A 23,625-nucleotide genomic window follows, 5' to 3' on the forward strand; every position below is an offset into this window, starting at 1 on the left:
TCCCGACTCACTATCAATGTTGCTGTTGTGCCCCCCAAGTCTTAGATGGGAGTAGTGCATTTACAGCCCACTACTCCACCGGTGTCTGCTGCAGAACCATTAGTGTCCATACAACCTCGGGGACCGGGCCCCGGCCTTGCGCTTCTAAGCAGGGTTCTTCCTCTAACCCACGTCCTCTGTTCCCTTTTACTCCTACGTTCCGTACTATTCTTTCCTTCTTATGGAAGATCGGGTTTCAGTCTTTCTCCTTCTTTCCTTTCCTGTACAAGCTGGCTCAGATCACTGAGGCAGCTGCAGCACTCCTTCCTCCATCCCTCTTCCAGGGATCTCCTTTCCTCACTCCTCTCTGAGAGGCTTCCTCTCCCTGACTGACTTGTAATCCTAAACCTCCCCGCTCTTTTATGTATTCTCAACTCCACCTGCCTCCCAGCACGTTTCGTGTTCCAAGCAGGGAGCCACCAAAGGTGCTCTGCTATACTCCAAGCAGGGATCCGCAATGTGGCTTTGCTGAACTACTGTGTTGTGTGGGATGCGAGTGTTGGAGCGTGGTCAGGAGTTCCCAACTTACCTGGATGGTGGGGCACCACACCTCAGGAGGAGGTGCAGTACCTCTGTGGCAACTGAACCCTCAGGGGCGCCACACTCTCCTCTAATATATTGCAGTCACCATATTATACAGCACTGTGCACTTACAATTGCTCCTTCTTCATTTCCGCCAGATAATTCTTCACTTTTCCAGTAGGTCTATGACATCACGTCATTAATAACTGACGAGCTGGATCCTTCTAAGCTCTATGTAGAAACCGGAGGCCAATTTTTCCCTGCATGAGTCATGAGTCACTGCAAAAGTTAATCACAGGGGGAGGATCTGGGTCAGGAGGTGAAGATGATAAATGTAGGGACAAAAGATTTCCGGTTACGATAAGTGAATGTCTCTATACAGTTATTAATTCTCAGCCTCTTAAGCTTGTCACTGCCAGGTATGAAACTCAGGACCTGTGGTATGGAAGGCAGAAACACTAACAGTGAGCATATGGATATATTTCCTGATACCACTTTACTGTAGGGAAAAAAAATAAAGAAAAAGTCTGAGATTATTTTTATAAAATGAATGAAAGATTGATGCAAAGATTTGTGTGTCACCAAGCCTACCCTAATACATAGAGAAGAGGGGAGGGGGGCAGAAAAAAAGCAACATATAGAAGAGTGAGGGGCTCCAAGCCCACCATGATAGAGAGAAGAGAGAGGACCGAGATCCTCATGACTCAGCAAACCAAGCCCACTACAATAAGAAGAGGAGTGGGGGGCACTAAGGCCAAGGAATGGGGCACAAACCTCACCATGATGCAGTGAATATAGAGGGCACAAAACCATCAATATCATGGAAAGCTGCTCCGAGGAGAAGAGAGGAGGCACAAATACCAACATGAAGCAGAAGATAGTGAACACCAAGCGCAAAAAAAACACCAAGTAGATAAAGGGCGAAAAATCCGCAACAAAATGGAGACAAATGGGGGACACAAAGTGCAATATGAAAAAGAGAGCGGGCATCAAGCCTACCAAAACACAAAAAAGTGAGGTAGCAGAAAACCTACAGCAACATGGAGAAGTGGCGGGGGCACCAAGAATACTCCAACATGGAGAAGATAGGGGACACCAAGAATACTCCAATATGGAGAAGTAGAGGGCACCAAGAATACTCCAACATGGAGAAGAATGGGGGCACCAAGAACACTCCAACATTGAAAAGTAGGGGGGCACCAAGAATACTCTAACATGGAGAAGAATGGGGGCACTAAGAACACTCCAACATTGAGAAGTAGGGGGGCACCAAGAATACTCCAACATGGAGAAGAATGGGGGCACTAAGAACATTCCAACATTGAGAAGTAGGGGTACAGGTATCTAAAAAGGCCCCTTAGGTTGAGTCCATATATTAGCTGCTGGTCAGAGGAGCAGAGAACTCCTACTAGCCAGGACAGATACTGATGATAGGACATAACCAGGTACCAACTCGGGAGACAAGACCATAGTCATAAAGGTATACAGGGTCAGATGCCAGGGGGGCAGTAAAAAACAAAGTCAGACAGTACTGGCCAGGGAAAAAGCCAGTCAGACAGGACTAGCCAGGGACAAAATCAGACACAACTAGCCAGGGGCAAAGTCAGACAGGACTGGTCAGGGAAAAAGTCAGACAGGACTGGCCAGGGACAAAGAGTCAGACTGGACTGGCCAAGGACAGACAGGAGTGGCCAGGGACAAAGTCAGACAGGAGTGGCCAGGGACAAAGTCAGACAGGAGTGGCCAGGGACAAAGTCAGACAGGAGTGGTCAGGGACAAAGTCAGACAGGAGTGGTCAGGGACAAAGTCAGACAGGAGTGGTCAGGGACAAAGTCAGACAGGACTGGCCAGGGACAAAGTCAGACAGGAGTGGTCAGGGACAAAGTCAGACAGGAGTGGTCAGGGACAAAGTCAGACAGGAGTGGTCAGGGACAAAGTCAGACAGGAGTGGCCAGGGACAAAGTCAGACAGGATTGGCCAGGGGAAAAATCATGCAGAACTATGCAGCAAGAATAAGTTGGGGTCACAGACTGAGTCAGGATTAGCAGCAGAATACCAAAAGTTTACCAGCAGAATAGGAAAGCAAATACGATAACTGCCAACTCCCTGCAGTCTGAACTCACAAACAATTAGCCGATTACAGCGACTTTGCCTTTCAGCTGTTGTCTCGCCAAGTCAATGTCAGGCTAATAACTTGTGGATCATTGAGGAACCCCGAATGATCACAAGACCAGAGGACTAAAATGCCCGCCCCATTCACAGTCAATGGACTGCTGGAGACACTAAGTCCTTTGCTGATGCATACATTTATCTGACCACCACTGAATTGTAGTTTGGCATTTCAGCGTCCAATTATTTGGAGCTTGAGAGTCCCAGCAATAATTAAGTTATTGGAGATAACCAACTCAATTCTATGCAAATCAAGTTTGTGCCAATTTTTAAGGAATTCAAATGATTCATTTGTGTGCATTGCCTAATATGGCTTTTACCATTTTAGGCATTGCAGAACAGTGCACCAGTTAGAGAGAGATCACATGACCTCCAACAAGGCCAAGCAGTCTCTCACACTGCTTTGTGGCTATCATATCACATGATTTAGCACAATAAATCAAGACAGACTATAATAGCCTGTATAAAAGCTCTGGCAGGGAATGCAGCAGCCATCGCGTGTTGAATCTGCATAGCGAAGGGAAGTCACAGCTCACAGTGTAACCACAAAGATGAGAAGAGAAAACCATAAAGCACCAAAGAAACTGTACAGAAAGTGTATGAGGGCTCAATAGTGAGGAACAGCTACCATCTGTTTTTCCGATAGTCATATATGTGTTTGCGTTTACCAGCTTGAAAGTCTTTTCAGTGCAGTTAGAGGCTTTCAAATACTTTTGATTTACCTGTGAATCAAATTTCCTGGTAAAATTTGGCATAACTGGTGAATCTGAATTTCAAAAGATTCGCTCAATCCCAGGTATAAGTATTAAATGGTCAAGTTTGGACACGACTGTAACCGATAGGAAGACAAACCACCAAGACCTCCATGTGTGGTCTGCAGTTAATTCAGGGTCCAGATTCTGCAAAATGCAGAAGCAGAACGTAAAGTCTGGTCTGGTTCCTCACGGACGCACGGTGATGGTAACCGATGACTGTGATCAATGCGAATCACTGCCTGGAAACAAGACGCGTCGTCACGCTCCACACCTTCACCCTATAGATTCTCACTATGGCCGGCCATTGTCTTCTCTGTTCCTCAAGTCTCTGAGCAGCAATGTTTGCCTGGAGGTCTGCGCTAAGTGGTTTATCTTGAGCCTTTAATGGTTTACGGGGTTTTTTTCCTTGTTGTTATCTGTTCCTAAGTGATGAGGTTTCCCTATATAATGCTTAGAAATGCATCAATATGGACACAGCTCCGAGCAGCGTGAGAGGACAGTATGGCGCGGAAGATTGCTGCTGGGGCTCTTATGTTTTTTCTCTTTGGTAAGTTTCACTTTATAATTTTCTTAGTAATGCCATAATTTACTATTAATGCTGTCAGCTCAGTTTTGGCTGCCAAAAAAACATACAGTACTGTGCAAAGATTGAGGCAGGTGGGAAAAAAATACTACAAAAGTATAAATGTATCTAAAAAAGTAGAAATGTTAATCATTTACTGTAATCAATTACCAAAAATACAAAGTTAACGAAAAGAGAAATGTAAAAACCATCAGAATCTAGTGACGGACCGTCGCCTCCTTCATCGGTACTGGTGACCGCCCAACACCTTCATCATCAGTTTCTAATAACTGTCCATCTGCTCCATCATCAGTATTTAGTGACCACCCGTCGCTTCCATCATCAGTTACTGGTAACCGACCGTCGCCTCCATCATCAGTATCTACGACCACAGGTCGAATTCATCATCAGTATCTGGTGACTGCCCGTCATCGTCATCATTTCTTCTCGTCACTTGTACACAGGAGCTTGGACCAAACATAGAGATCTGACCCCAGATCTGTGTATGAGGTTTGTGTGGATCCTTCTTTCTCTTCATGTGACCCCAGACAGATGGGATGATGTGAGATCAGGCTCCTGTGGGGCTGGAAAATCACTCTCAGGACTCAATTTTTTTTATTTCAAATCACAGGTCAATCACCATGACAGAACTGAGCGCAGCAGTAAGACACAAGGTAGATATACTGCATCAGTAAGATGTGTCGCAGGCAAACATTTGCAGCATTTTTTCTGTACAGTACTGTATATTATTCCTCCATTTTTTTGGTGTTGCTGGAGTCTTCATGCTTCATGTTTGTGATGCTTAGTTAATGAGAGTGGACCCTCTGGGTGGCGGTACAGAAGCTCCCAAGAGCGAGCGGACCTATACAGCAATAGTTAGGGGCAGACTCGAGGGAGTCAAGCACCGCGACAGCTGGAACCAAGAGGGATGGCTCAAGAGGACATAGGGCAACACTACAGACAGAACTAGGGATAGATGGCCTAGACCCGGATTGAACAGAAGACTCAGTTTACCAGAGTGGAGCAGGAAGGGTCAGGATGACTGAACAGGGCTAGGTGTACAGGACTGAGCCGGAGGTACGGGACTGAGCCGGAGGTACAGGATGGAGCCGGAGGTACAGTACAGAGCCGGAGGTACAGGATGGAGCAGGAGGTACAGGACGGAGCAGGAGGGACCAGACAGGGCAGGAGGTACAGAACACAGGGCAAAACCCCTATAAACACCGTCAAGATTAATGCACGTAATGTACACGGTAAACAGGTGCCTCCAACATGGAGGAGCCGCCTGATATACCCTGTGTCGGCACCTGATTGGAAAGTAGGTTCTTCTGGGCAGGCGCTACAGGGTTAAGGAGGCTTCAGAGCGCGGGCCCGCGGCCTAAGGCACATGTGCGGGACCGCAGCTGGCCGGAAGGAGCGGAGTGTGGAGGCGACAGGCCGAATCCTCCGGATGGCAGGAGAGCGCACGGCGTGGGCCGGTGAGTGGGAACGGCGGCGGGCACTGCTGCCGGCGTGACAATGTTCATGAACATCTTTCATCCTGTCCTTCTATTCCCTTGGCCTTTTTTGAGTATAATAGTCTTCTTTGGTCGATTGGATCACATTGTAAGAATCGATCAATCCTTATAATATTTGCCACGAGAAAACTTGGTTTGATTACATCAAAGACATACATCTACATTTGGCTATTTGCTTGTCTTCTCCAGCTCCATGACCGCCCCTACTTCACTTACTGTATATTGATCCGTTTTGAAGAGTTACGGGAAGTCAGGACCCATATAACACTGTTCTCAGAGAGGTGTCCTCGAAGTAACGCTAAATTAGTGCCCCTGCCCATTATTTGTCTACAATACCAAAATTGTAACTTTACCAGGAAAGTACTGTACATCTTTTTCCTCCTCTTTCTCCAAGCACCATAACTTTTCCATTTTTCCTACGACATCGCCATTTGAGGGCTTTTTTGTGGGACCGTTCATTTTAGCATAAAATGTAATGAAAAACTGAAAAGAAAATAAAGTGCCAGATGGAATGTTGAAAACAATGCAAAATGCTGATAGTTTTGTTTTTATGGTGTTCTTCTTGCAATAAAAATGATCTGACATGAATCTCCAGGTCGTTACGATGGCAGCAAAAACACCCTTGTATCGATTTCTATTTCGTTTGGTTTGTGTCACCATTTTCGGAGACGCACAGCTTTTTTACTTTTGAGTTCATGAAGCTGTATGAGACCTTGTTTTTTTTTATTCTTGCTTTTTTTTTTGCATAGTGAGCAGATGTTTTTATGGGAACCATTGATGGATCCATACAACATTTTGATCACTTGATTTTGCCGTTTTTAAGGATGTACAGTGGTCAGAAAAAATGTCAATTTGGGCTTTTTTTTTTCTATTTACAGCATTTAAATACATTTTATTATTTTCATAGATTGATAGGTAACATTTCTCAGACACTACAAAATCAGATACGCTATGTTTATTTTTCCATTTTTTTAATTTCTTTATATTTTTCAAACTACTTTTATTTTTGGAATTTACCCAATATTTAATTCTAACTAATTGGGGAAAACACATATTTTCCCAAAGTAGAGATATTGGAAAGAAACCAGTAATGTCAAACATGCCTTTCCCATTCTTCCATATTGTATAAAGAAAAGGATCTGGGAGGCCATTTTTTAAAGTTGAACTTTGATGTGGTCATAGATCAGCTCCGGAGGATTAGGTAGAAGAGAGATCAGTATTAGAGACCAGAATGAGCTCACTGATGGGGAACAGGAGCATTGTTACTCTCCTTGAAACGCTTTCGACATCATGGGGTGAAACTATCTAGGTTTTCGAAGATTAGTGGCAATCAGGGTCAGATCAGCAAAACACTTGGACCTTTCCTGTGGAACCTCACTGCAATATTCCTTTACAGCCCCCAAAATATGGTCAATTTACTGAAATGTGACTGACTTGTATGGATCTTTCCTTCAAGCTATTTCCGACCCTGCAGATGGTGGCTCGATGTGTGGCTCCCCGCAGGTCACCGGCCGCATAGTTGGTGGCACAGATGCTGTAGAAGGAGAGTGGCCGTGGCAAGTCAGTCTGATTCGCAAAGTGCTAAACAACTATTACCATTTATGTGGAGGCTCCCTCATCGCCCCTCAGTGGGTGCTGACCGCTGCCCATTGCTTCAATGAGTAAGTTCTAGCTTATTTTCTCTCTGATGACCTCTGTTCTGCTGTAAGATTTGTCCTTTTTCACTTTTTTTATTTATTATAAGTAAATATAAATATATATATATAAACAGTATATACAGTATATAAGCATCCCAAGACCTCCTCCTCCGTCCGTCCACCCACCACCCCGTGCAACCTTATCCAGGTGGACTATGGTGGAAACTGTAGTGATCCACTACTTACACGACCTGCAATTCACATTGTTCTGTCCTCACTAAATCAAGCAGACTTCATGTAGCTTATACAGGCAGCTAAACCGCTATACCGGGGTCCAATAAGGGAGACTGTAGGTTGAATCTGTGCTTTATTGAATGTGATGGTATATTGGCGCGGTGAAACTACAAACAAAACATATATGCATACAATCAATACTGGGTTCATCAGGGATTCATATATACATAATACATATCTGCACTAATAGCTACCCAGGGTAGAAATAGCTATGCAGGCTTATATGAGACAGGAATTGGATACAGGAAACATAAATACATACCAGCGATGCTGTCACAAGGGGAGAGGAGAAATGAGATGCTTCCTGAATGCAGGCAGAAGGAAAAATAGTGGACTGGAGGGAAAATGGGGCTGAACTAACCATAATCCTTTGCAAAAGGCTACCAGGGTGCATTGCAACCTTACCAGAATGCACTGCAAACGGAGGGAAATAGCAAAGTGAAAGTAAAACACACAATAACACTGCGGTTATGACTCCAGTCACTAGATGGAGCCAGAAAACGCTGTAAACATTAGCAAGCAGATAATCAGGGATTATGAATGAAATGTCGGAGACAGAACACACATAATAACCAGTGGGAGGACATGAGTAGACACATATAGCATAACCATCTCCCAGCAGAGTTCTGGGAATAAATGTTTTATTTTAAAGATGCTTATCTTGTGATCCCAGGATGTGCCAAGAAGAAAGGTAAGAGGATAAAATCTGGACTTCTCCAATCTCCATGCATATGGACAGTACATAATAACTGTGTAGTTGGGTGGTGACTGATCTCATGGATTGAGATACAATGACAGATCCTCAGTCTTTGTAACCTCTGATCATCTTCTCTTCTCCACAGTGGTTCTTCAGTTTCAAACTTTTTGGTGCGTCTGGGTGCCTACAAGCTCCTAGTCGGTGAATCTAATACAGTCGATAGTTCTGTGTCAAGAATTATAGTTTACCCCTCGTACTCAACTACAACAAACCAAGGAGACATCGCTCTGGTGAAGCTCTCCAGTCCGGTCATCTACACCAACTACATCCTGCCCATCTGCCTGCCCTCCGCCTCCGTCACCTTCCCCTGCGGCATGGACTGCTGGGTCACTGGCTGGGGAGACATTGCATCGGGAGGTGAGGACAGAGATGATTTGTATGATGGGGGATGGTTGGAGTAATAACAATAATGATGACGAACAAAATAATGATTGTGCTAAAAAGAAATAATACATAAATACTGAAAGAGTAGAGTTGAGCGACTTTTGTTTTTTTAGGGTCGCGTTTCGTTTCGTGAAACCCGACTTTTCCAAAAGTCGGGTCGAGCAAGATCGTCCGATTATAGGGAAAAGTCGGGGTCGTCCCGAAACACGAAACCCAATGTAAGTCAATGGGGAATAAAAGTCGGCAGTGAGAGGAGGACAGGAAACACACCTACAGTGCCCATTTGAATGCCAAAAGCATCAATTCTTCTTACTTAAGCTTGTCAACCTTAATTAACTTCATAATACAAGTTACGCACTGAAAAATGGGGGTTATTTGGCTACAGACTGTGGGGGGGGGAGGGCTGGCTCCAGGTTTTCATGTGCCCTGGGCAAAAGAGCGCCCCTTTAACACATACCACAACTCATCATGCTCCGATACGGCAGAGAAATAGCGGTATAGTACAATGAAAAATACCTCACTTTTTACATCTCATGACGAGGCCCATCTATTTCTCCATACAGAATCATTGGTCCCATATAATGTTTGAAACAGTATATGATGAGCTCCACATAATGCTACAGTATATGTTGGTCCCCATGGATGAAGTTCCACTGTCTTATGGGCCCAAATAATGCTCCAAACATAATGGGCCCCATTTCTAATGCTCTAGTGTATAATGGGCCCTGTAAATGCTGCTCCAGTGTCTGATGTCCACCTTTGGAATGTTCCAGTGTATGGTGGGCCCCATCTATCATTCTCCAGAGTATAGTGCTCCCCAAAAATTGCTGTCCCAACATTGAAAACAATCAAATAAGTCTCCTCGCTAGGGAATCCCTGTACTTGTCTGGACTCCTCGTCGTCCCCATCTTCCATCTCACTGCACAGTATTTCAACTTTGCAAGTGCTGTGATCCTGGGCAAGCAGGGGGGGCCCACTCGTTGGCGATGGCACTGGCACAGGGCCCCTGATAGTACGGTGGTTTGTCTGATGGCGGGTGGGCCGAACCTGCACTTTCATCTGCAGCTTCCTCTTTGTCACCATGTAAGATGGAACTGTATATGGGAAGGGTAACCTGAGTTTCATCAGGGTCAGATTCAGGTCGTGTAGCGTGCGAGGGGAATGTAGTGGTCTGGGTCAATGTACCAGCAGATTCATCGAGCAGTGGCTGGGCATCAGTGCACTTGTGTCGCCCCCAGGAGTACGGTCGCCACAGTGGCATTACCTTCTTCCTAGGGAGTGTGATGTCATGCTTGGGAGCAACGAAGGATCTCTCTAGCAGGTTAACTGATTGGGCGGCGTTATTCCCACGAGTCATGACCCTCCAAACAGCGTTCATGAAGGCAAAGTGTTTGTTTTACGTGGGCAGTATGGTTGCAAAGCTGAACCTTAAAGGAATGTCCAGAAGGGCACCACCAGGAGTGGAGCCTACGGTTTAATTCGACTCCACCTGGGAAACCTCAACCATGCCAGCTACAGAACAGATGCACACATTGCAAGCTTAATTCCGTTAACGAACGAGACTCCGTCATGCCCCGCGGTCCGAGTCCGGCTTACTAGAGGGACACGTGAGGCTCTGGCACATGAGATTGGCCAATAACTGGTGTGTCATGCCCTTACATGTCCGTGGCTTCATGTGCGCTACACTGAAAAGGCCAGCGTTTGTCGCTTACAGGTGCAGATAACCCGCTGAACAACGTTAGTGATGGGGATCACTGATTACAATTATTACCCGCGAACAATGATTGCAGGTCAACCGCAGTTCCGGAATTAGGCCTAACCGTCATTCCTGAAAAAATGAAAAACTTACGTGTGCAAACCACAGGTGCTGTAGCTTGCTTAACAGATCGCCAGCCGTTCTCACACCCAGTATGGATTACACGTGATTGCACAAAGGTGAGAAAGGGTACCGTATCCCCGGATAACATGTATGGATAGCGTACACATTCAAAATATATGTCTCAGGAGGCAGGCTCAGACGGTGTCAGGCCCAGTATGGATTGCACGTGATTGCACAAAGGTTAGAAAGGGTACCGTATCCCCAGATAACATGTATGGATAGCGTACACATTCAAAATATATGTCTCAGGAGGCAGGCTCAGACGGTGTTAGGCCCAGTATGGATTGCACGTGATTGCACAAAGGTTAGAAAGGGTACCGTATCCCCGGATAACATGTATGGATAGCGTACACATTCAAAATATATGTCTCAGGAGGCAGGCTCAGACGGTGTCAGGCCCAGTATGGATTGCACATGATTGCACAAAGGTTAGAAAGGGTACCGTATCCCCAGATAACATATATGGATAGCGTACACATTCAAAATATATGTCTCAGGAGGCAGGCTCAGACGGTGTCAGGCCCAGTATGGATTGCACGTGATTGCACAAAGGTTAGAAAGGGTACCGTATCCCCGGATAACATGTATGGATAGCGTACACATTCAAAATATATGTCTCAGGAGGCAGGCTCAGACGGTGTCAGGCCCAGTATGGATTGCACGTGATTGCACAAAGGTTAGAAAGGGTACCGTATCCACAGATAACATGTATGGATAGCGTACACATTCAAAATATATGTCTCAGGAGGCAGGCTCAGACGGTGTTAGGCCCAGTATGGATTGCACGTGATTGCACAAAGGTTAGAAAGGGTACCGTATCCCCGGATAGCGTACACATTCAAAATATATGTCTCAGGAGGCAGGCTCAGACGGTGTTAGGCCCAGTATGGATTGCACGTGATTGCACAAAGGTTAGAAAGGGTACCGTATCCCCGGATAACATGTATGGATAGTGTACACATTCAAAATATATGTCTCAGGAGGCAGGCTCAGACGGTGTTAGGCCCAGTATGGATTGCACGTGATTGCACAAAGGTTAGAAAGGGTACCGTTTCCCCGGATAACATGTATGGATAGCGTACACATTCAAAATATATGTCTATACATCAGGAGGCAGGCTCAGATGGTGTCAGGCACAGTATGGATTTGACGGCCCAGATTACACAGCGGAGGAGCAGGGAGAGGTAAAGATTGCAAATGCTGGGGCCCTGCCCAAGCAAGGGGGGCCCACTCGTGGGCGTCGGTACTGGCACTGGGCCCCTCATAGTACAGCGGTGTGTCTGACGGCGGGTGTGCACCACCTCCGTCAGAGACACTTGATTGCACTATGAGGGACCCTGTGCCAGTGCCCGCGCCCAAGAGTCGGCCTACCCACCTGTCCAGGGCAACGGAACTCCCACGGTGTCGTGCGCTAGGTGGTGACCCCGGCCATGGGGGGGAGGCAGCACAGTTAGGGAGTTTTAGAAAGTGGCATATGTTGATGTTGGACATTCAGCTGATGCAAAAGGCGAAATAGGTGAAGTACCAGGAAGAGGTGGACCAAAGCAAGCCATTTTTCTGTCACCCTATGTGTCATCAGGGGAAGGTGGGACAAAATCCTTGGATACCCATGCGTGGTTCATTTTAATGAAGGTTAGATCATCCACATTTTGGGTTGACAGACGGGTCCTTTTTTCTGTCAGGATTGATCCAGCTGCACTGAAGACTCTTTCCGATAGCACACTTGCAGCTGGGCAAGTGAGCTCCTGTAAGGCATATTGGGCCAATTCAGGCCAGGTGTCCAGTTTAGCGGCCCAATAGTCAAAGGGGAATGACCTGTGTGGGAGAACATCGATATGGGAGGAAAAGTAGTTTGTAACCATAGTTGACAACTGCTGTCTCCTGTCACTTTCCATCGATGCAGTATTACCAGTTGTGTGAGCGGTATTTGAAAAATCAGTCCACAACATTGTCATGAAACCCCTGTCTCCAACGCCACTTCTGCTGTGTGCACCACGAACACCTCTGCCAAGCTGACCCCGGCCCGTACGGCTCGTGTGAGAACCATCACCGCTGCTGTGTGCTGGGAATGCCTCAAGCAACCGATTTACCAGAGTTGCTTGTTTATTAGCCAATATTAGGTCAAGGTTCTCCTGTGGCATGATGTTTTGTAATTTGCCTTTATAGCGTGGATCCAGGATGCTGGCCAACCAGTAGTCGTCATCGTTCATCATTTTGGCAATGCGGGGGTCCCTTTTTAGGATCCGCAAGGCATAATCTGACATGTGGGCCAATGTTCCCGGTGTCAATGATGCACTGCGAGTGCTGGGTGGAGGAGCACTTTCTGGCAAATCCACATCCCTCCAGTCACGCACAAACCCTGTAACAGACCTTGCCACGCCAACATTTTCACTTGCCCCACGAGATGCATCCTCCTCCCCTAAGTAATCATCCCCATCATCATCCTCCTCCTCCTCTTCTTCCTCCACCTCGTCCAGGAGAGGTCCCTGAGCAGACAATGGCTGAATGTCATCAAGGATTCCCTCCTCCTCTTCCTCCTCATCAACATTGGCTGCAGAAGCCTGCTCCTTAAGGTGCGTCAAAGTTTGCATGAGCAGACGCATAAGTGGGATGCTCATGCTTAGGATGGCGTCGTCTGCGCTTACCAGCCGTGTGCATTCCTCAAAACACTGAAGGACTTTACAAAGGTCTTTCAGCTTCGACCACTGCACACCTGTCAACTCCATGTCTGCTCTCAAAGTGCCTAGCCGTGTATCCTCCCACAAATGCATTATGGCCTGCCTCTGCTCGCACAGCCGCTCCACCATGTGCAGGGTGGAGTTCCACCTTGTTGCAATGTCGATAATGAGGCGGTGGTTGGGAAGGTGGAGCAATCGCTGCAGCTTCTGCATATGAACGGAGTGTACAGGCGACCGGCGGATGTGCGCGCACAGTCTTCGCACCTTCTGGAGCAGGGCTGTTAACTCCGGATAATTTTTGAGGAAGCACTGCACCACCAGGTTCAAGGTGTGAGCCAAGCAAGGTATGTGGCTGAGTTTTGAAAGGGCTACGGCTGCCACAAAATTACGCCCGTTATCACTAACTACCTTGCCTGCCTCAAGATGTACACTGCCCAGCCATGACTCAGTTTGTCGCTTCAAGTACTCGGCCAGCACCTCGGCGGTGTGTCTGTCGCCCAAACACATCATCTGCAACACAGCCTGCTGACGCTTTCCACTAGCTGCTCGATAGGGGGACACATCGTGTGCAACAGTGGCAGCTGCAGATGGAGTGCTCGTACGACTGCGCTCTGTGGACGAGCTTTCGCTTCTGGAGGAGGAGGAGGAGGAGGAGGGTCGAACGCCTACAGCCAACTGTTTCCTATACCGTGGGCTAGGCAGCACTGTCCCACCACCGCTGTCCCCTGTGGACCCTGCATCCACCACATTAACCCAGTGCGCAGTGATGGACACGTAACGGCCCTGGCCATGCCGAGTGGACCATGCATCAGTTGTGAGGTGCACCTTTCCGCTCACTGACTGCTTGAGTGCATGGACAATGCGGTCTTTCACATGATGGTGGAGGGCTGGGATGGCTTTGCGAGAGAAGAAGTGGCGACTGGGTAGGTCATAGCGTGGTACTGCATAGGCCATGAGTTCGCGGAAAGCTGTGCTTTCCACCAACCGAAAGGGCATCATCTCAAACGAGATTAGTTTGGCAATGTGGGCGTTCAAACCCAGTGTACGCGGATGAGAGACTGAGTACTTTCTTGACCTACTCATAGTGTCTGGGAGGGTGAGCTGGACTTGAGAGCTTCATATGGTGGAAGTAGCGGTGGACAGGGCAGACTGAGAGAGGGTTGATGATGGTGATGGAGTTGGTGTTCTTTCTGATGGCCTAGAATCAGTCTTTCGTTGATATAACAGTGGGATTCCCTGACTGCTGTGGTCTTGCAACGACACCTCAACATTTGCTGCTGTGCTAACCGGTGGGCTTACAGTGGGGGAAACAATGTAGCGTTGCTGACTACCTTCGTTGTGATCAGTTGCACATGTGGCACTGGAGGTTTGGTGTTGTGTCCACGCTTGCAAGTGCATGCTGGTTAAATGTCTAAGCATGCAACTGGTATTCAAATTTTTCAGATTTTTCCCTCGGCTAAAGGTCTTTGCTATCCATCAGCGGCTGTGCATCAGTGCACTCCATGTCAGATTCATCTTGGCCTGGGTAATTCACCATTTCACTTGATTATCCAGGCATGGTATGTGAAAACAGCTCCATGGAGTAATCAGTAGTATGGCCTGCGTCATCCTTCAAACTTGGTTGGGGTGAAGGACACAAGGAAAGGTGTGGTTCATGAACATGAGCCTCCAATGACGACTCAGTGCTTTTACTTTTTACAACTGAAGAATAGGAGGCGATAGAGCTGGAGGCTGAGTCAGCAATGTAAGACAAAACTTTTTCCTGATGCTCTGGCTTTAAAAGCGGTTTGCCAACTCCTAGAAAACTAAGCGTTCGAGGCCTTATGTAGCCAGACGATGACGCAGGGTCAGCACCTCCTGCATTCGGTCCTATTTTGCTCTTGCCACTACCATCAGATCCACCACCAACACCATCATTACCAGCTGCCAACCCCCGCCCAATTCCACGGCCTCTTCCACCAGCCTTCCTCATTTTTGGTAGAAATGTAGACAAAATCCAACAAACTATATAGTAATGTAAAACAAGGTACAAGGATTCTATAGGACAGGGGAGATTTTGAATTTCTGCAGACACTTGTGGACACTGGACACTTTTGGATTGTGTGAGGCCCACTGATATCTGAGCGCTATGTGACAGGCTCGATGGCACAGCTGTGAACAAAGTGACTAGAGGATAAGGGAGATTTTGAATCTCTGCACACACTTTTGGACACTGGATGGACACTTTTGGATTGTGTGAGGCCCACTGATATCTGAGCGCTATGTGACAGGCTCGATGGCACAGCTGTGACCAAAGTGACTAGAGGATAAGGGAGATTTTGAATCTCTGCACACACTTTTGGACACTGGACACTTTTGGATTGTGTGAGGCCCACTGATATCTGAGCGCTATGTGACAGGCTCGATGGCACAGCTGTGACCAAAGTGACTAGAGGATAAGGGAGATTTTGAATCTCTGCACACACTTTTGGACACTGGATGGACACTTTTGGATTGTGTGAGGCCCACTGATATCTGAGCGCTATGTGACAGGCTCGATGGCACAGCTGTGACCAAAGTGACTAGAGGATAAGGGAGATTTTGAATCTCTGCACACACTTTTGGACACTGGATGGACACTTTTGGATTGTGTGAGGCCCACTGATATCTGAGCGCTATGTGACAGGCTCGATGGCACAGCTGTGACCTAAGTGACTAGAGGATAAGGGAGATTTTGAATCTCTGCACACACTTTTGGACACTGGATGGACACTTTTGGATTGTGTGAGGCCCACTGATATCTGAGCGCTATGTGACAGGCTCGATGGCACAGCTGTGACCAAAGTGACTAGAGGATAAGGGAGATTTTGAATCTCTGCACACACTTTTGGACACTGGACACTTTTGGATTGTGTGAGGCCCACTGATATCTGAGCGCTATGTGACAGGCTTGATGGCACAGCTGTGACCAAAGTGACTAGAGGATAAGGGAGATTTTGAATCTCTGCACACACTTTTGGACACTGGATGGACACTTTTGGATTGTGTGAGGCCCACTGATATCTGAGCGCTATGTGACAGGCTCGATGGCACAGCTGTGACCAAAGTGACTAGAGGATAAGGGAGATTTTGAATCTCTGCACACACTTTTGGACACTGGATGGACACTTTTGGATTGTGTGAGGCCCACTGATATCTGAGCGCTATGTGACAGGCTCGATGGCACAGCTGTGACCAAAGTGACTAGAGGATAAGGGAGATTTTGAATCTCTGCACACACTTTTGGACACTGGATGGACACTTTTGGATTGTGTGAGGCCCACTGATATCTGAGCGCTATGTGACAGGCTCGATGGCACAGCTGTGACCAAAGTGACTAGAGGATAAGGGAGATTTTGAACTCTGCACACACTTTTGGACACTGGATGGACACTTTTGGATTGTGTGAGGCCCACTGATATCTGAGCGCTATGTGACAGGCTCGATGGCACAGCTGTGACCAAAGTGACTAGAAGATAAGGGAGATTTTGAATCTCTGCACACACTTTTGGACACTGGACACTTTTGGATTGTGTGAGGCCCACTGATATCTGAGCGCTATGTGACAGGCTCGATGGCACAGCTGTGACCAAAGTGACTAGAGGATAAGGGAGATTTTGAATCTCTGCACACACTTTTGGACACTGGATGGACACTTTTGGATTGTGTGAGGCCCACTGATATCTGAGCGCTATGTGACAGGCTCGATGGCACAGCTGTGACCAAAGTGACTAGAGGATAAGGGAGATTTTGAATCTCTGCACACACTTTTGGACACTGGATGGACACTTTTGGATTGTGTGAGGCCCACTGATATCTGAGCGCTATGTGACAGGCTCGATGGCACAGCTGTGACCAATGTGACTAGAGGATAAGGGAGATTTTGAATCTCTGCACACACTTTTGGACACTGGATGGACACTTTTGGATTGTGTGAGGCCCACTGATATCTGAGCGCTATGTGACAGGCTCGATGGCACAGCTGTGACCAAAGTGACTAGAGGATAAGGGAGATTTTGAATCTCTGCACACACTTTTGGACACTGGATGGACACTTTTGGATTGTGTGAGGCCCACTGATATCTGAGCGCTATGTGACAGGCTCGATGGCACAGCTGTGACAAAAGTGACTAGAGGATAAGGGAGATTGGATTGCTTTTAAAAAAGCAGTTTGCAGAGCAGTGGGTAAACAGCAATGCAGGAATGTCAGGAAGCCTTAGAAGGCAGCCCAACAACCAACACCACTGATACACCACTATATAGCCTCCCCTTGCACTGCACACACAGTGACTGGTGTGTTGTGCAGGCCAAATTGCTAGCAGCAGAAGCAGTTTTTTTTTCTTCTCAGCAGGACAAAAAAAAAAAATTGGGATTGCTTTTAAAAAAGCAGTTTGCAGAGCAGTGGGTAAACAGCAATGCAGGAATGTCAGGAAGCCTTAGAAGGCAGCCCAACAACCAACACCACTGATACACCACTATATAGCCTCCCCTTGCACTGCACACACAGTGACTGGTGTGTTGTGCAGGCCAAATCGCTAGCAGCAGAAGCAGTTTTTTTGTCTTCTTCCCTGCCTAACGCTCTCCCTACAGAATCAACAGCAACCTCTCCCTATACTAAGATCGGCAGAAGTAAGATGGCGGTCGGCGTGCATGCCCTTTTATACCCCATGTGACGCCCACCAAAGCAAGCCAATCACTTGCATGCCCTTCTGAATGCCACCATGCCGCCCACTATAAAACTAAGGAAAAAAGAAAGCGCAATAGGGTCTTATCTGGGTGGAAAATGGAATAAATTCTGATGGAATCTACTCACCTTTTCCAAGAAAGATATAAGCATGTAAATCAATGTCAGCCTGCTGCACGCCCGAAGGTCCACAACGTGACCGCCAAATAAAACTCCTTTTGGATAAAATATTCTGACTCAGGCTTACTGTGCGCTGCTAGACCAGGATAAGATCACCACATGAGAAGTTTAACCATTTATTCCCAACACGTTTAGCACAGAGTACAGGCGAACACACCAGGGAGCACAAGCTTTTGGCCAGTCAGAATATTTTATCCAAAAGGAGTTTTATTTGATAGGGTTTTGGCAGATTGCAGACAGCAACCTTCCTTTCCTGTTCTGTTTGACTAGCTTGGGCCCCATCGTTTGCTCAGCCTATCTTTCTATCTGTGTGAGTGTTTTTTCATCTTGCTTCACCGTCATTATATGTTGGGGGCTGCCTTTTACTTTGGGGTCTGCTCTGGGGCAGTTTAGATTTCCTTTTCTGTCTTTAGGCTATTTAGCGCTCCGGCTGTGATCGAGGGGTCTAGGGCATCGTAGGAACCCCCCACGGCTACTGCTAGTTGTGTTGATAGGTTCAGGGGTCTGCAATCTGATAGTTGCCAACTTCTCTGGTTTAATGGATGTAGCTTCTATTTTTGTGTCTGCCTCCTACCGTGACTCAATCATAACAGAAACACCCGCCATACCGCAGATCCTAGGGTACTCAATAGCAGGAAAGAATTATAAAAAAAAAAAAAGTGTGTATATTTTTTCCTCTATATCTCTGAGGCCGTAGGGGGAATTTTTTTTTCTCTCAATGGAGATAAAGCAATTGTCTGATCGTGTGGAGCAGCTCACTGCGGAAGTGCGGGGAATTTCCGCCTACCTTGCTCATTCACATGCTGCTGAACCAAAGATTTCTACACCTGATGTATTGTTTGGGGATCGGTCTAAATTTTTGAATTTCAAAAATAATTGTAAATTATTTTTTGCCTTGAAGCCTAACTCGTCAGGGAGCTCCGCGCAGCAGGTTAAAATTGTCATCTCTTTGCTGCGTGGCGATCCCCAGGATTAGGCGTTTTCTTTGAAACCAGATGATCCTATTCTGACTAATGTGAACGCATTTTTTCAGGCCTTGGGGTTGTTGTATGATGAACCTAATGCTATTGATCAGGCTGAAAAGACCCTGCTGGCATTGAACCAGGGTCGTGATTCTGCAGAATTGTACTGTCAAAAATTCCGAAAGTGGGCAGTACTTACTACCTGGAATGATAATGCCTTGGCTGCTCTCTTTCGGAAGGGGTTGTCAGAAGCCGTAAAAGATACTATGGTGGGATTTCCTGTTCCCTCTGGTCTTGACGATTCTATGTCATAAGCCATTCAGGTTGATCGGCGTTTGCGCGAACGCAAAGCTGCACGAGAGATGTTGCCACCTGTTGGACAAATGTCTGAACCTATGTAATGTGATACAGTTTTTTCCAGAGAGCAGCGTCAGGAGTTCAGAAGGCGTAATAAGTTGTGTTTTTTCTGTGGAGATGCCTCGCATATTATTTCTGTCTGTCCTAAACGAGAGAAACGCTTTGCACACACGTTTTCTGTTGGTGGTGTTCAACCTAAGTTTCTTCTGGCTATTACTCTGATCTGCTCCCTGTCCACATTTTCTGCCAAGGCGTTTGTGGATTCGGGAGCAGCCCTAAACCTAATGGACTTGGATTTTGCTAAACGTTGTGGATTTCCGATGACACCTCTGCAGACGCCTATCCCTTTGAGGGGGATTGATGCTACTCCTTTGGCTAAAAATAAACCTCAGTTTTGGACCCAGGTGGTAATGCGGGTTGCCCCAGACCATCAAGAAAATTGCAGATTTTTGGTGTTGCATAATCTGCATGATACTATTGTTCTGGGGTTTCCCTGGTTACAAATTTATAATCCAGTTTTGGATTGGAAATCTGTGTCTGTGGTGAGTTGAGGTTGTCGGTGTGCCTTTAGTGAGGCTTCGATGTTTTCCACCTCTCCTCAGTCGCTTGATGTTCCTGATTATTTGGAGGACTTTTATGATGTATTTAGTGAGAATGAGTCTGCGTCTCTGCCTCCTCATAGGAGTTATGACTGTGCAATTGAACTGAGCCCGGGGTGTAAATTTCCCAAGGGTCGGCTCTTCAATCTATCTGTACCCGAGCACGAGGCTATGCGATCCTATATTAAGGAGGCGTTGGAGAAGGGTCATATTAGACCATCCTCGTCACCCTTAGGTGCCGGGTTTTTTTTTGTATCCAAAAAGGATGGATCATTAAGACCTTGTATTGATTATCGTGCCCTCAACAAAATTACTGTTAAATATCAGTATCTGTTACCCCTGATTTCTGATCTATTCTCCAGAGTTAAAGGTGCTTGCTGGTTTACCAAGCTTGACCTCAGGGGGGCGTATAATCTTATTCGCATTAAGCATGGGGATGAATGGAAGACGGCGTTTAATACTCCGGAGGGACATTTTGAGTACCGGGTTATGCCTTTTGGGCTCACTAATGCCCCTTCTGTCTTCCAGTGCTTCATGAACGATATTTTCCGAGATTTTGTCGATAAATTTTTGATTATCTATCTGGATGATATTTTGATCTTCTCCAAGGATTGGGATTCTCATGTGGAACATATTCGGACTGTGTTCCGGATCTTGAGGGAGAATTCCCTGTATGTCAAAGGATCTAAATGCCTTTTTGGAGTACAGAGGATTTCTTTTTTGGGATTTATTTTGTCCCCGTCAACTATTGAAATGGACCCGGCCAAGGTACAGGCCATTTACGACTGGGTTCAGCCCACTTCTTTGAAGGCCCTCCAGAAGTTTTTGGGTTTTGCTAATTTTTATCGGAAATTTATAGCAAAATTTTCTAGTATTGCCAAGCCATTGACTGATTTGACTAAGAAGGGTGCTGATGTTTTAAATTGGTCTCCGGAGGCTGTTTCTTCCTTTCAGGAGCTGAAGCGAAGATTCACCTCCGCCCCGGTTTTGCGGCAACCTGATGTCTCACTTCCGTTCCAGGTAGAGGTGGATGCTTCTGAGATTGGTGCAGGAGCTGTTTTGTCCCAAAAGGATCCTGTAACATCTAAAATGAATCCCTGTTCTTTTTTTTTCCCGAAAGTTCTCTCCATCTGAACGTAACTATGATGTGGGGAATCGGGAACTGTTGGCCATGAAATGGGCATTTGAGGAGTGGAGACATTGGTTGGAGGGAGCTAAGCATCAAGTCGTGGTCCTCACTGACCACAAGAATTTGATTTACCTAGAGTCGGCTAAGCGCTTGAACCCTAGACAGGCTAGGTGGGCCTTGTTTTTTACACGTTTTGATTTTGTGGTTTCTTTTCTTCCTGGAACTAAGAATGTCAAGGCAGACGCCCTCCCTAGGAGCTTCTTTGCTGATTCTCCTGTGGTGACCAAGCCTGCTACCATCTTAGGCAAAGGGGTAGTTCTTTCTGCCATCTCGCCCGATTTGAGACGTGCTCTGGAAGAGTTCCAGAAGGACAAACCTGAGCGTTGTCCCAGTGGAAAGTTGTATGTTCCTGACCAGTGGAAGAAGAGAGTGATGTCTGAAGTTCATTGCTCTGCTTTGGCTGGTCATCCAGGTATTTTTGGTACTAGAGATCTGGTGAGTCGGTCTTTTTGGTGGCCCTCCTTGTCTCGTGATGTCAGGAATTTTGTGCAGTCCTGTGGGACGTGCTCCCGGTCTAAATCGTGTTCTCGCTCTAGTGGGTTGTTGATGCCTTTGCCTGTCCCCAAGAGGCCATGGACCCATATTTCAATGGATTTCATCTCTGATATGCCTGTCTCTCAAAGGATGACTGTTATTTGGGTGATTTGTGATAGGTTCTCTAAGATGGTTCATCTTGTACCACTCCCTAAGTTGCCGTCTTCCTCTGAGTTGGTGCCCCTGTTTTTACAACAGGTGGTTCGCTTGCACGGGATTCCTGAGAACATTGTATCTGACAGAGGAGTCCAGTTTGTGTCTAGATTTTGGAGAACTTTCTGTTCCAAGCTGGGAATTCAGTTGTCCTTCTCCTCTGCTTTTCACCCTCAGACCAATGGGCAGACAGAGAGAACAAACCAGACCTTGGAGTCATATTTGAGATGTTTTATTTCTGCTGATCAGGATGATTGGGTTTCATTTTTGCCCTTGGCCGAATTTGCTTTAAATAATAGAGCTAGTTCTGCCACTTTGATGTCACCTTTTTTTTGTAACTTTGGGTTTCATCCTCGATTTTCTTCAGGGCAGGTGGAGCCCTCTGCCTGCCCAGGTGTTGACACTGTGGTGGAGAGAATGCATCAGATCTGGGACCAAGTGGTGGATAAGTTATCTCTCTCCCAGGAAAAGGCCCAGCGGTTTTCCAACCGACATAGGACCATTGGTCCCCAGTTTAAGGTTGGTGATATGGTGTGGTTATCATCAAAAAATATTGCTATGAAGGTGGCTTCTCCTAAGTTTAAGCCTAGATTTATTGGACCTTACAAGATTTTGGAGATTATTAATCCGGTCTCTTTTCGTTTGGCTCTTCCTGTCACATTTAAAATCCATAATGTGTTCCATAAATCTTTGTTGAAGAGGTTTGTTGAACCTGTTGTTCCGGGGGTGGCACCTCCAGACCCTGTATTGGTTGAAGGTAACATGGAATATGAGGTAGAGAAAGTACTGGATTCCCGTCTGGCTAGACGGAGACTCCAGTATTTGGTTAAGTGGAAGGGTTATGGTCAGGAGGATAATTCCTGGGTCTCTGCCTCTGATATTCATGCCAAAAAATTGGTGCGTGCCTTTCATCGGGCTCACCCTGATCGCCCTGGTGGCGTGGTTGAGGGTTCGGTGACCCCTCCTCAAGGGGGAGGTACTGTTGTGAGTTCATCTTCCCCTTCACTACTGAGGCCCGAGGAACTCCCTCTTCTGGTAAAGAAAGGTAGTGAGCCTGATTATCAAACACCTGAGTCTGATGATGATGACTGGCTGAGTGGAGTTACTGACTGGATATAAGGCTGCCGACGCCCTTCTGCCCTGCGGGTGATTTCTCTGTGGGATCCTTGGAGACCAGTCTGAATTCCTGCTCCTCTAAAGCTAAGTTTTCTGCTCGGCCTTTTGCATTTGTGCTTAGACTTTGTTTTGCTTTGTTTTTCTGGATTTCTGCCATTCCCTGCTGGGGTGTGCTGAATTCCTTTAGCTCTGTCTTCTGAAAATACCTGAGTGCTGATTTAGTTTTTGAAGCCTAGCTGCTTCAGGGTCTTTTTCATATCAGCTTGTTGGCTTATGTCTTTGATAGGGTTTTGGCAGATTGCAGACAGCAACCTTCCTTTCCTGTTCTGTTTAGCTAGCTTGGGCCCCATCGTTTGCTCAGCCTATCTTTCTATCTGTGTGAGTGTTTTTCATCTTGCTTCACCGTCATTATATGTTGGGGGCTGCCTTTTACTTTGGGGTCTGCTCTGGGGCAGTTTAGATTTCCTTTTCTGTCTTTAGGCTATTTAGCGCTCCGGCTGTGATCGAGGGGTCTAGGGCATCGTAGGAACCCCCCACGGCTACTGCTAGTTGTGTTGATAGGTTCAGGGGTCTGCAATCTAATAGTTGCCAACTTCTCTGGTTTTCTGGACGTAGCTTCTATTTTTGTGTCTGCCTCCTA

General features: G+C 46.7%; 1 protein-coding gene across 1 annotated transcript in view; it reads left to right on the forward strand.

The window, feature by feature from the left end:
* Positions 1-23,625, forward strand: part of LOC141050646 (uncharacterized) — a 67,646-nt gene that overhangs the window by 41,157 nt on the left and 2,864 nt on the right. The window contains exons 8-9 of the mRNA XM_073547232.1: positions 7,021-7,225; positions 8,338-8,609. Coding sequence (XP_073403333.1) covers positions 7,021-7,225; positions 8,338-8,609 — 477 coding nt within the window. The remainder of the gene's footprint in view (positions 1-7,020; positions 7,226-8,337; positions 8,610-23,625) is intronic.

This window comes from Dendrobates tinctorius, unplaced genomic scaffold (assembly GCF_039654945.1).
Source record: "Dendrobates tinctorius isolate UK_male_01 unplaced genomic scaffold, ASM3965494v1 ptg000152l, whole genome shotgun sequence".
NCBI lineage: Eukaryota > Metazoa > Chordata > Amphibia > Anura > Dendrobatidae > Dendrobates > Dendrobates tinctorius.